We start from the raw sequence: 15,495 nt of genomic DNA on the forward strand, positions 1-15,495 counted from the left end.
TCAGAAATACCTTCAACATTCCTTTTTTTGTTGTGATGTTCTAAAAGTTTGGTCTACGTTACCAACTTTTAGGAAAAATAGGCCAACCACCTATTAAGATGTGTGTGAAGAACCACTTTTGCACAATCCTCTAATGTTGCATCCCATACAACACGCGCCGTTAAAACTACTGCATTTTCAAGAAGCTATTATCACCAAATTTGACCAGCTAATAGATTGTTGCTTCGGACTCGTGATCGGTAGACAATTGAAGCAATTGCACTGACCTAGATTTATTCACTAACAAATACGACATTGGAGGAACCTTTGTTGCAAATTGCACATGAAAAGAAAGTCGAGAAAGACAACGGTGACATTTAATGCCCGGAACTGTCGCCTGGCACAATTTTCTTTTTTTTTTTAAAGAAACATGTTCTTTGCAATTAATTATAAGCGTCAAAAACATCCGGGCGTTTTCCATTTTGAATACGTATTTTTTCCGCATTTTTACTGGTACATGCAACAAAGGGATTATTTCGTGGGATCACAAACACTCGGACCACTGCGCTGTAGAAATATTCTCTCGATCCAAATCCACCTGTATGTTAGCTGTTTCATTCATTCCCATCGTTATTTAGAACAATGTATATATTTTCATAATTGTCATAAAAAATGAGTTGTTTTCGATGCCCATTACATATCAGGTCTGACATTACAATCTGCTCGAGGGATACATTTGAGATATTTTTATATTTGTACATGTTGTTAGGCTATCATTTTTATTTGAACTTATAATGTTTTATACCAAGCAGATATAAAATTGCTGCTCTGTAATATAAATCTATCAGGTGGTGATCTAGACACTCCGCGTGATATATACAAATATACAGAGATACCGTACGTACTACAAACTATCATAATTCAATGCGCAATGTTCAAATATCATGTACAGTTGTGTTATCAGTATTTGAAAAGGTTGCTCCCGAAAACTGAGTTATTCACGGCACGAGTTATATTAGCTATTCGCTGTGTATGGTTAGCAACGTATTACCCAATGCCCTAGTGCATTGCATTGCCTCACCCGATCCCTTACCTTGTCTAGTAGACGGGCTGTTTATTGTTAATGAACAAATATTAAAATCTTCGTGAAAACCCCTAACCCTTGGGTGGGTTTCATGAGTACATTTACGTTATGTTGTGGTTACAGGCTTTATGCACGTTTGAATGTGTTAACAAGATGGGCGAGACTATTCCTCACGGGAAATTGTTCATTCATCTGCTGGGGAGCGGATTTATCCATACTGATGTCGAGGATCGCACTAGTCACGTGTGTTGCCATCACTAAGATTATATTTAGATCTGATAGTATGTATATTTATGTTTCTGTGCATTCATTGCATTGAAGGTCATTTAAAGGTTCCATTTAATCTTTGACCTCCCAGGGGTATGTCATGAAATGTACATAGAGCTGTCGACGTTGTGTACATATATATATGGCTTATCTGTGTTATATTACTTGAAGCTATTGATGTGGTATACACTTCTCATATTAACAGCACATTACTGGTTTTTGTAGGCACCATGATGCTCAAAGCGCTGTCTAGTCTCGTCGTACGTAGAGTACCCTTCAGGAAATTACTGCCAAGGTTCGCCACTTCCGCGACTACCACAAACAGACGATGCTTGTCCACCGCAACTAGTGACTCTTCGTTGAACCCGAAAGACATCAGACAAAGGCCCAGACTGGTGGAGTTGAAAAATGGTAGTAAAGTGAGTGAATTAATTAATTAACGATGTTGTGAACGTATTAGTAAGGGACATGCCGTTGTTATCTTGGACTAGTGTGTTAATGATATTATTTCACAACTGTAATGTGTTTCACCACCGTGTCAATATATGGGTGTATATATATAATGTATGCCTGTGTGTGCAATCTATATCGGAGATCTCGTATATATTAAATTATAGGGGCGGTGACAATATTGATAAAATTGGCCATAGTAACGTTCATTATATATTCCTCAGAATTTGCACATATTTAAACCATGTCATGAACTTTCCAGAATTCTCCAATACGATCGAACACTGTATTTCAAAATAATATATTACTATATTTTAATTTCTCGATATGAGTATCATGGCACTGCGGAATTCAATCTAAAACTTAAATTTCATGTGATAAATAAAACAACATAATTCGGCAATATCAACACATTTGATTCGGTGTCATACATGTTTCCGTGGATGTCTCAGGCTGGCCGATTGTTTCAATTCCACTCATAGTCTACGTGGTAAGGAGATTACATTGGATAAGCAACATACACTCCAATGGTTTCTGGATTACTTGGCTCTGGAAGGTATGCTTACTGGGGTTAACTTGTACATTTAATTAATGTATGCTCTTTTTGTTTCATTAAATCCACCACCAATTGTTTCTATGCATATTATATTAAACTAATCATCTGTACTATCAATCAGGTGAAAACAACATTCTCGAAGGCTGAGATAAACAGGCGAGTAACAAACCTCCGACAACGCATGGAGAAGGATGATATTTCTGCATGTTTGTTAACATCGTATCACAATATCAACTACTTCAGTGATTTTCTCTACTGCTCGTTTGCCCGTTCGTATGGTCTTGTCGTCACCATGGACAAGACCATAAACATTTCGGCCACCGTTGATGGCGGTCAACCGTGGCGCCGCACCCATGGTGAAAACATCGCATACACTGACTGGCAGCCAGGTAACTTCTTCCATGCAGTTGAAACTGTCCTGGAGCCGTATAAAGGTGCAATAGGTGTTGAGTTTGACCATCTCACTGCTGACAACTTCAAGAAGCTGGAGAAATCTCTAACCGGTCGATCTCTTGTCGATATCAGCGAGGCATCAATGAAGATGAGGTTGATCAAATCCCCAGAAGAGCTGTTTGTGACACGAGAGGGTGCTCGTATTGCAGAGGTTGGTGCCTGGGCATGCGTGGACGCAATCAAGGAAGGTGTGATGGAATACGAAATTGCTCTTGCTGGTACGGAACCAATGGTTAGGGAGATCGCCAAAACATTTCCACATGATGAGTTGAGAAACAGTAAGTATCTACGCTGTGACCTGGAGAATTACCGTTTCAAGTATTCAGCCTAATAATATTTTAGTCCTATATTCAGGGATTCATTATGCTGTGATCATTTTCAACATGACTTGACTTTATTTTTAACAGCATGGGTATGGGTTCAGTCAGGAGTAAATACCGATAGTGCTCATCATCCAGTCACTACGAGACGTTTAATGAAAGGAGATATACTTAGCGTCAATTGTTTCCCAATGATATCAGGGTGAGTAATTATTCTTAATAAATTTGCATCAGAAAAAACGCACCACAAGAGTATGTCCGTAGCTAATTGTCACAGTTCCGAAAATTCGGTCGTGATCAAGTATTCGTCATTTTAGGGTGTCACGGACGCATCAGATATCTAGAATGTGCCATCTAGTGATTCTCTGTTTTCGTGGGAACATCAATATTCTATGTACATTCCCGTGGAAAATTAATAGAAATAAATAAATACGTTGATAATCAATCAAATGTTTGATTTGAACAAATCAAACAATTTATGAAAATATTTAAATTACACAATTTTACTGTTTGTGGGGCGTCACAATTTGCATTATGTTGCTTTGAATAAACGCCACAAGTCAATATTTTTTGTACAACTATGAACAATATTAAGGCGCGCATTGCATCATGTTTGTAATATATATGTATGCAATTGTATATTTGCGCATAATTAAGTTAGTAATGCAATTTTTCGTTGTGGTATTTAAACATTTTACGTTAAATGTATCCATAGAGCTGCGCATTTCAGCTTACGAAACATCTGGTTATTAGTATATTGTTTTTAACTATGATTAAGAGCGAACATTTTAACACGATTCTATTTTTACCATGTGCTACAATGATCAGAACCAGGCATGTTCGTTTTAGCGGGTGACACAACAATCAATCAAAATTAGCTATTAGCCTAAAAATACTCGTTTAGTAATTCGTCATACTCTTCATTATTATATATCTGTCACCGTAACGCCATAGGTTACAGCGTGCCGTAATTTTACGGTATTTTACGGGGTATTTTCATCCTACCATATTAGGAAATGCGAATTCCGAATATGGAATGATTACGCGCGTAAGCGTCCTCTAATAATAAAAACAAACATGGCTGCCACTAGGGTTTGACCGGACTCCATACAAAGCAGTTCGCTGATTCTGTTCTAAACTTTTTAGATTTCGGCATTCCCATGATGTATTCTTGGTAGGATAAGATGTATAATAATAAGGTTATTACGAAGATACTTCAAAGTATGCACTCAGACATGCTGCGCGTCGGTCGATACTGCCGCTGTACTGTCTTCGTGCATACTTAGAGGTATCTTCGTAATAACCTCATATTATTCCTGGTATTATAGTGAATACATGGGGGAAAAGATAGCGTCACTGTGAACTTTCAAAAAGCAATCAGCCAGGGGTTTTATACTGAACCTATTTTGAGTGCCCCTGAATTAAGAGAAATAGTTGCTAATTTGTATAATCGCAATAATTTTGCCAGATAAACCATATATTATATTTAAATGGTAGAGTAAGTTTTAAATTGTATATGACAACGTATTATAATCTTTATACCAATGCATTTTCGATATAATTGAAGGTGTATATTGCAAAACGCTTCATTACAACACTTTCCTTGGTAAAAGTTAGTATTCGTTATGTTAGTATCATATTATTATTCAATATTTTAAGTACTGTTATGTAATTGGTTTAACATTTTATTGTCGGAAAACCTAGTTGAAAGCCCGTTTGATTTCGAGTAACTTGGTCAAAAATCAAATCTTATAGATGCAGCGTTCGCGGGTTATACTGATCGAAACCTGACGCATTATCTATTGCCCTCACAGAAATAAATCCCGTCATGCATTGCTATTTGAATTCTGCTTCGGGAGCGCGATGTACGATGTTATATCGGTAATATAGTCATTGGTCATAAACATGTATATGAAAGATGAACCTGTTGGCTATTCAAAAAAAAAGAGTATAGTGTGCATACCAGACTATGTTAATGAAAAATGCTTGACATCGATTATTCATTTTGTAAAATCATAGTCCATGTGCATAGCCCATTTCCGGTCGTCAAACAGAGAAACCCGCGTGCGATTCGTTGACTTGGTGACACTCTAGGGTATTAAAAACCTAATCAAAGCGATGTTCGGCCATTGGCGGGGCAGATATCTTGAAAATCGCATAGCTGTTGTATTTATTACAGTACACATATTACATACCATAAAAGGCTTTTAAATATTGCCGACAATACAACTACAATCTGACACAATATGAATTGTCTGTCGACCGAGTCGTTCTACTAATAAAGACTAGTACGTTTACATCTTGTCGTGTGCATGTAATTTCGTAAATTCACTTTTTGTTTTGAATATCATTTCTCGTTACAGGTACTACACAGCAGTAGAAAGGACTATGTTCGTCGACCATGTGCCCTCCGACAGACACTTAGAACTCTGGGAGATTAACTGCAAAGTACAGCGCAAGGGGAATGAGCTAATCAAGCCCGGGATTCGATGTAGCGACATTGCCTGGGAGTTGAATGAAATATATCGTGAACATGACTTACTGAATGATCTTCCAATTGGCTATGGTCACTCTTTTGGGATTTTAAGTCATTATTATGGACGAGAAGCTGGTAAGCTTGTGAATATAAACAAACACAAAACTAAAGCATACACAGTTGTGTTGAATGCAACTAAGGTTACTTTGTAGTCAGTACTATGATTTATCACTTATTTTAAGTCAAAATGTCTCTCTTTTTCTATCTCCGTCTTTACAATACAGGATTGGAATTGAGAGAGGACGTCCACACAATCCTTGAACCAGGAATGGTTGTGTCAATGGAACCTATGATCATGATTCCTGAGGGAAGTCCTGGTGCTGGTGGATACCGAGAACATGACATCTTGATTGTCACCGAAGACGGTGCTGAAAATATCACGAAATTCCCGGTTGGCCCCGAACACCTCGTCATCAAAAAATAAAACAAAATAATTGGATTCTCCATCACTCAGGAAATCTAGAAACACTTTCAATTTTCTTGTCAATGAAAAAAAACTACAATGTATTTTAATAAATGTTTTTGATAAATTAATTCGTTGAGCTTTGGTGCTTTCGTTACACTGCAATTTGTGTGCGTCAAATGTAATCACGAGTCAGAAATGCAAAGTGTTATTTTGAGACAGGGTCTGTTGGTTGAAATTGTAGTATATTTTTTTTAATTATGTTTTTTAGACCGCACTTGTTCACATGTTCCTCAAGTCCGTGTCAAGTGTTAACTTGTTTGAAATCGGTGGACAGATGCAATACAGGTTGATCAGACTCGTAATTGGAGGGTCGATACTACTAATAATGAAAATAATTATTTAGTAGATTTGTATGTGCCTAGTTTTTTTTTTTTTTTTTTTTTTTTTTGCAAATTGAATTATTGTTAGACACATCGGTTCTACTATAATTGCATTAACATTTTAAGCATGGTTGGCGGGGACGTGATCTTCGTTGCCTAAAGCACGATGTAATGGAAAACAACACAAAAATGTGCACATTAAATATGAAGATATCTGATCTATTTAGATCAAAAGATGATCAACTTGGGTTTAATACAATCTATTTCATAAATTTGTTAATCCCCCAAAAATAATTTTGGACAATTTCATTCCTTGTTTTAAAAAGACATGAAGCATTTGTGATGTGTGCATGTAATTATAAAAACTCAGTATGAGTTTTCCATTCAACATATGCAATACATTTAATAAATATGAGCAGTAACTTGTATAATAATTAAATAATAAATATTAGAACCCCTCCTAAACCCCACTATGCAGTACATAGGCAGATAATAATAATTAGTGTGTAGTTTCTATATTTTGTGAGATACTGAGTCGTCCGCCTCTAGGCTCAATCAGATATTATTTTCTTCGAGATATGTTTATGATTTAACTATCTAATTAACAATCAGTTCAGAATACGTTTTAAGTTTCAAGGATATTATACCGAGTGCACGACATTAATTAATTCGCAGTGAAATGACAATGACGGCTAAGTGTTTATTTAAGGTAGAGATGCAGTTTACCTGACAGGTATTTTAATTAGTTAATTAGGAAACCAAGATGACCTCCCTAGTCCACAAAACTATATATTTTCGGAAAGTTTATTGTATGAATTTTAAAATGTTGTTAGTATTTATTATGGACACTGTAGTTAGAAATATGCACAAAAGTGTTTACGATAGCCTATATTTGATTATGATATTTGGATCATTGACGCCACCACGCTTACTTTGACTTTTAAGATTTCCATTCTTTCAGATTCTGTTGATAGATATTGTTCGAATTTTCAGTAACATAATTAATTGGTGATACGAAGGATACATTTGCCTTTGAGTTTTGTCTTTTACAAATATAATTATTGTCATCTAAAGTTGGCGACGTCCATATCAGTGTTACTATCAGTATACTCGTGACGTACGTCATATGCCGGTCATTTCATTTAAAGTGGGATGGTCGTCCCCTGTGCACGCGCGGGAATTGAGTCCCAAGCGATGATAACAACACACGCTAAAACGCAAGGGCTTATGGGTAGACGCTAGTTTGTAAACATTAACACGCAATGGCCATCTGATGCATGCGCAGGTGACGACTCCCCCGCTTTAATCATTGATAGGCATTGATGTAATGTAAGAAAGGGGTAAGGTAATGGGAAAAACATAGACATAATATAATAAGTGAAATACTATTTTTATTCGAAACTATTATTTCATTCAAATAACTAGAATTCCTGCATCAAGCGCCCGCGTGGTTCGTGTGGCCAGTTGGTGTATACTAGTATATATATACCGGTACATTATGACATCGTGTTTGTTTAGTGTGGTTATGTGTTGTATGGTCCATAAATAAATAGTGGTACAATAAATAAAACAGTATGTGAAATTTAAATGCTCGTGATTAATTTAAAAATGTATGAATCGGATTGGTCCAAAATTTAATAATGTATTTTCTCTGAAATATACAAAATAAAAACCATTAGTCAAATTAGACAGTCGATAGGCACCATCACATCTTACCGTATGTTCTATATTCTTAAAGAGTATTTACGTAATGCTTGTGTGATATTTTTTTGCGTTGCGTTTTCCACATATTAGCCCTTCTCACACGTAGTTGCCGGTCCTGATTGATATGCTGCCCGAGGCCAAGTCACTGTTGCAATAGACTAGTCTGGAATCCAGCCATTCAGAGATCCCTACCAAGATTTTTCAAGGTGTGAAGGCATCTAGTCTATAATAGACTGGAACAACGGGCCTATACTATACTAAGAGGCAGGTTATCGTGGTTCATCATTATTTGCATAAACCGTTACCATGCTTCACTGAACAAGACTTTTGGAGACCGATTCTAACCTTACTCAGATTGTTTCAACATGCTTGGAAAGATGTTCTCTCTGTCAACGGCGCTGTATCTGTTGTATAAAGTTACCGTGATCTGTTCGCAGAGTACGGTGGATCAGTGTGACAGAGCAAGATATCATCGGTATTGCACGGCAGGTCAGGGGTGTAGCTTTACTGTAACAATACCTGAATGTGGCAAATGTCACGACGACAACGATCAACAAAATGACGTGGTAACCATATTAAGCCGGCAAATTCAGCAACAAAATGAGTTGATTGAACAGCAAACTGCAACGATACAGGAATTACTACAGTCAGTACAACGCCTAAATGGTCAGAACGAATGTGACAGTCAAGGGACGGACTCGCCAACTGAATACAATCCCGGTGCATTCAACATTACAGGAGCGACAGGCGAGTATTGTTTGTAATGGCTATAACAGCAGCTATGTATAGCGCGAATGTGAAGTGTGTGATTACCTGGGGCATGTTACCCCGACGGATAATGTAATAAATTCCTGACAATGTATCACTAACCGATAATGTAACAAGAATTTAACCGATAGTGTATTTTTTTTCAACTGATAACGTAACAAGATGACTATCCATAACTATGACTATCTATTTATATCATCCCATCAAATAACAAATATTCTGAATATTAATTGTTTTTAGCTGCAAATTAATTAGAAACGAGTACTGAACTTTCTTTATACTTTAGAGGACACGTTCAGCTTGCTAATATTGACTTCATACTTTCGTGTTCAAAGATTGGTTTCGAGTGTCAATGTGTATAGCAGTCCAGTCAGAACTGCTTCCTTAGAGCATTGACCTGAGCTGCATATAGGCATTCCGTAACGGTAAACATCAAACAAACTATTCATTGCACGGTGTTCCCACTCTTACTCTCCGGTCCCTACAAAATGATGATATTACTAAATTACTGAAAACATAAATGCTACTACTCGTGCGTGACAGTAGTAATGATAATAAATTTGCGTCGATGATTTGTTTAGTTTAAATTCCTTTCTATTGTAAAACATGGTTAAAAAGCGACACACAGAAAGTTCAAGTTTATCGCGTGCTACGTGAATTCACGTCTGCAATTAGGAAAATCACGTAACGCGTTGGTGAGATCCCAAGCTTAGTTGATAAGCTGGATTGTTTTCTGCATATGGCCCCGAGATCGATTTTTTTCGATGAGATAGTTGTTGGATGTCTACTAACTTTATTTTGAGACGGAAAATATGGTACTATGCGCATACACCGTGACACAAAACAGAAAACATGGAAGCAACCTTTTGGAGTTGTCGACATGATGGAAAGAAATTAACATGTGACTATCAATAAAATAAACTCAGTACTAGTGTACAGGTGTTTGTTTCTATGATAGACAAACTAAATCGCCGCTGTAATGGGGATATTTTTTGTTATTCCCATGTTTCACATGCCCATGTGTTACGACTGTACTTTGGACATTTTGGAGATATTGTGTTACATAGTTTATTGTGTGATATCGCCTCGATATTATTAATTCTATTTCACTGTAAATAATGTAATGTATGTTACTGCTAGTTATAGCATTATTCATCTTTCTCTCACATAATACAGGACATTGTACTCATGATATCGTACATACAATGGGGATGCGGGGATAAATTGCTACAGCATCGAAGCCTGTATGCGAACAATGCAAGGAGTAACATTTCGACGAGTGTTGAAATATTCTCATATCGGACTAGTACGTGTAAAATAATCATAAATGATAACGAAGCACAATAAGCTGTCATCCGTGCATCATTCAGATTGGGAGTTGGTTGTATATAGTAATCAAAACGAATTCACCCTTTGAAGATTTCAAGAACGTGTGAAGATTACTAGTAAATGGCGCACCCTGTTTCAGCAGGTCAACATCTCACCTCGTACACACGCTGCCATAAATATAATATATGTAAAGGGTGTTCACGTTAGAGATCTCGGCACGTGCCGATATTCGGGACCGAGTGGGCACGTGCCGAAACGTGTATGTGAACGGATGCACGGGACCGAAACTCGGCATGTGCCGAGATTTGCTGCATGAACACTCGGCAGGAGCCGAAATCACGCCATCGGCGGTGAATTTAAGAGAACATTTAAGACATATATATATAATATATGACATGATGATGGAGGGAAGTAAAGCTGTATAATGGTCGGATGTTGTAGTAATTAATTAAGTGAATGCAGAACGTTTGTCATCGACACATATTTATACGCTGCTGCAACCGCAATGCTAGTAGGCGTGAACAAATAATTGTTTTTCTAATCTTCTTTGCCGTTCATGCGCACGATGACTCGTAATAAATACCATAACAGCAAATGAATATAATTTCAATAAAGCAATTTTTCTTAGCATCATATGAGTATCGTTTTCTATGTTTGGGTGCATGATTTCGACACGAGTCGAGTTGGTCCCAAGTGGGTCCCGACTATCAGCGTGCACGCAACTGCTGTAATTCTTCTGCAAACACAAAGGCTTAAAATTGTTTCGAGATCTCTCAACGTGAACGTAGCAATAATTTACTACGTTCACCTTACGGGATCTCGGCAGGTGGTGGTTTATGAAAAAAAACATGAAAGATTGTTTTAATTATAATGTACTGACCAGATGAAATTAACATATGACAATACAATTATAAATGAAATATAAACAATGTAAACTGAAATGAATTGACTATTGAGTATTGTACGAAATGTGGGTTGCATAAATAACTTGATCAACAGTTTGATTTACATATTAATATCAATATTATCGAGAAAAAACAAAAGCAAAAGTCGATGTGGTAGTTCAATAACTAACTTGGACAACAATATAAAAGAAGTAGTTCACAAAAATTATGTACACCTCAAATATCAAAGCAATAGGATTGGTAGTTTTGAAGAAGAAATCGAAAATATTATTTTTACCAAAACATTCGCAAAAAATATAGAATAATGATATCTTCACGAAGTGTACAAATCTGATAGTGGTCCACCCAAGGTACATGTAACATATCAAAGCTCACGGGCTGGTAGTTTTGAGGAAGAAGTCGAAACAGTAAGTGTTGAAGGAAGACGGACAGACAGACAACAGACGACGGCGGACATGTATCTAGTATATGAACAGTTCCCCCGGTCATCTACAATGACAACAGAGCTTAGAACTACCCCGAGCTGGTGAATTAGAACTGATTACAGAAGTGGTAGTGCGTGGCAAAAAACATAATAATTGGTGGCACCCTTAAATTTAAATACTCAGAAACTAATCGTCCATGGAACGTCGTGGGTAAATTATTGCTCTTTCGACCTCAGTGGAAAACACTGATTGCTGTCGGGTTGTGATTGCGTAACTATAGAGCAGTGATCAGACACAACTATAGAACAGTGATTGGTTAACTAGATCCCACTAGCAGAAGATAAATTGTGTTGACTGCTGCTGTAATGATGATTGTACGTGTTTCTGTCAATAAAACAACTTATAGGCAATGTTGTCACAGTAAATCAAGAGCTCAGTGAGCTGGTCAGTGAGAAACATGCATTTTCGATTATCGCATGCTGGTTGGCAAAATATAACCAATGACAGTATATCTTACTGTGGTTTTATTTGTTCACATAATCGCCACCCAGCATGCTTATCCCTCATAAACAATGTCGCTCACTGATCAACACAAGCACGTGATTTGCTGGAGATGCTGAATTACGGACATCGAGTTACGAAAACATCGAGTTACAAAAATGTTCACGCCTATATTTTAGAAACCACTGTTACGGGCAATATACTTTAATGATCAGTTGACCCAACATCGAATTATGGGCAACCTGGATTTTGTGTTTTGTGTAATATTTATATTTAGTAACTCGAACGTTATTAACAGTTAACTGAATTTTGAACGGGCAACATACATCAATAAACCAACAAGAAAATATATGTTGCGCGTAAATCGAAGTTCAGTTAACTGTTAATTAAAGGTCGAGTTACTAAATATGGACGTTAAACAACAATAGCATTCTATGTTGCCCGTAACTCGAAGTTTGTTCAACTGTGAATTGAACATCGAGTTACAATTTGGGCGTGGTTTAAAAAATATGGGCGTGGTCATTTTTGTAACTCGATATTCATAACTTGATGCCCATAACTCGAACAATTCAGCATCTCAATTGTATGTAACGTTGCTCACTAGTTGTTTTATATTTGCCATGTGCGTAGTTTTAGGGGGCTTCTCAAAATATGTGGACGTGAATAAAATAAACTACAAGGTAATCATAAATATCAGAAATGGATAGTTATGTCTTTAATCAGTCTTTTCAACTTTCTGGATAAGTGTATATGAATAAATTCAAACAAAAGAGAGACAACAAAAACTTTTCTTTACAAGGAAACAAAACTACCTGAAAGCTAACAATGACATGTCAAATTATTAAAAGTAGATTTTTTTCATTCAAAAGATATTGCAATGCAGATTGAAAAACTGATCGAGAGATCTAGGTTTACATGATCATTTTATTTTGGTGGCCGCTGTAATACACTGACTCGTACTATGTCAATAACGGTACTAAATCTACGCTGGAATTATATTTAGAAATGTGAAAATATTTACAGGCAGAATGTTTTTATTTTACGTATTAACTATATTTTGTCAAAATAATGAATACTGCTATGTTTATTGCGAAAACATGTTTCATGTTATAGTACTCATAACCTAATTTCAAGATGCAATATAAAAAATTAAAAAAAAAATCACGTGGTGATAAAATAGTCAAATTATCCACAAATTTAAAAATGCAATGAACAAGAAATGTTCAATTTTGTTTGTTTGAAATGCTGTTTGACAAAACATATATTTAATACGCATGCGCATTGGTTGTTTTGGATACGTACAATAACAATCACTGCACATGCGTGTCGTTTTTGATTTTTCATCTTTTTAAGTTCATTCTCATAATAAATAATTTATTATTTACAGATTGTGATGACATACAGAATAAAGTTGGACCCATCTCTGGTGTTTACCAGATACAACCAGAACGTGGGCTGAATACAAGGAAGGTTTTGGAAACACTGAAGGAGAATACTGGATCGGCAACAATATTATCCATCACTTGACAAATCAGGCTACGTATAAACTGAGAATTGACTTGAAAAAATGGTCTGGAATTACTTCGTACACAGACTATGATGTTTTCATGATTGAAAATGAAGATAATAACTACAAGTTGCATTTAGGAAAAAGCACAGGTCTTGCTGGTGACTCCTTGAACAATAACGAACAGCTGTTTTCAACCATAGATCGAGATAACAATAACTATTGCGCAAGAGATCATTTGGGCGGATGGTGGTATGATGATAATGACTGCAGACAAGCTAATTTAAACGGATTTTATTCAGATCCCATGGCCTCAAGGAACTGGGCCCTTATCACGTGGTACACATTCAACCTAGAGAGCCCATTGAAAGGAGTTACGATGAAAATACAGAAAAACATATAGCAATGATGATCACGTTTTAAAATCACGATTTGAATGAAATTTGCTAATCTGCATATAGGCTTGAATACAAGTGTCACGGTTTACTAAACTTGATACACTCATGAACTAAAACTGCAGTGTTACTAAATGCATATTAAACAAGTTAGTATAGTATATCAGATAAGCGACCCATAGTTCAATTTTACCCCCCCCCCACTCCCAAAAGTGTTTACAGGACCAATGGTTTGGGTTAGTGCTATATTTTATTTAGATATGATTCTTGACTTGACAGTGTGCTAGCCATTTTGCATGGAAGTACCCTCGAATCCAATATGACACTGCAGAAAATTAATAATGACATATTGTCAGCATGTTTATTCCACAGTTATATCTTTTATATAGCAAAGATGGCTATAGCCCTGGAATCTGCATGAGCACATAGATGTTTATGAAGAATGAAGAACACGGATTTTTGTTTCCAAATAGGGGTGTTTATAAGTCATCCTTTTATAGTACAATAGGCCAAAATGTCTGATTTTCGAGAGTTTAAATTTTAAAGATCATAATCTCAAATCTTCCAAACTAAAAAAAGAATCTCTAGTATATTTTATTATTCAAATGGATCATACATCATGCCCATGTTAATTTTGATTCATTTATAAAAAAGAATTTGTGTAGCAAATTACTGTAAATATATTATACACAAACCCTGTGTCATCAACTTCTATAGCCCCTAATTGTTGAGATGTCAGATGCAATGAAAGTCACTTCGAATGTTTAAATCTTAAAACGAATATCATACTTTATTGTTCAAATTGATGATAGCACATCATGTCCTATTCTGACCCAAAAAATCTGTGCCATTTAAACATAGACCAGGGTCTATGATTTAAACAACATCAAGAAATACTCAATCAAATCTCTAAAACAAAGAATGCATAAACACGTTTTAAACGATTTAAATTTTACAGATTTTAGTTTCTGAATTGCATACACTCGTCATTATAACTTATGGAAGGCAAGAATGTATTTAGAATGAAATGAATTCAATAAAATTGACAATACATCTCATTACATTTATATCTTCCAAACTTCAGTGTTATTACTAGTACAGTAGGAATTATATATTTTCTGAAATTCAACATTTTTGATTTTCAAATGTAATTAAGACATTGACATTGACTGTACAGGGACAAGCACTCTGTACTTTCCTTCGTCAACATCATAGATGCAAACTACAGAGTCAATCGTGTTTGTTTAAAAGATGGTATCTTTAATAGTTGAGATGCCAATAAATACCCTTAAACATGTCTTTTTAGCCAGCATGTTATTTTAGCTAATTTAGCTAAACTGTAATTTCACTAATTCAACATGTCGCTTATTTAGAATAAAGTATATTCTCGCATTGCGATTGTTGGCACTTTATCGAAATTAAGATTCTCTTAAACTATGCATTGAGTCAAATTCGCTAGAATGGCATTTACCTATTTCAACGGTTAATAAATATTCACAGTATAGAAAACAGTACAAAAAACAAGACAAG

The 15,495-nt window shown here is 36.0% G+C and overlaps 1 protein-coding gene across 1 annotated transcript; it reads left to right on the top strand.

Moving 5' to 3' along the window:
- The first annotated feature begins 1,499 nt into the window (after window positions 1–1,499).
- LOC100373532 (uncharacterized) lies at window positions 1,500–6,179 on the top strand. Its single transcript, XM_002738724.1, has 5 exons — window positions 1,500–1,749; window positions 2,458–3,067; window positions 3,197–3,311; window positions 5,473–5,720; window positions 5,870–6,179. The coding sequence occupies exons 1-5, from the start codon at window positions 1,561–1,563 to the stop codon at window positions 6,067–6,069; spliced, it is 1,362 nt and encodes a 453-aa protein (XP_002738770.1). The 5' UTR covers window positions 1,500–1,560; the 3' UTR covers window positions 6,070–6,179.
- Window positions 6,180–15,495: the final 9,316 nt, after the last annotated feature.

This window comes from Saccoglossus kowalevskii, chromosome 11 (genome assembly GCF_978046115.1).
Source record: "Saccoglossus kowalevskii chromosome 11, keSacKowa6.1, whole genome shotgun sequence".
Lineage (NCBI taxonomy): Eukaryota > Metazoa > Hemichordata > Enteropneusta > Harrimaniidae > Saccoglossus > Saccoglossus kowalevskii.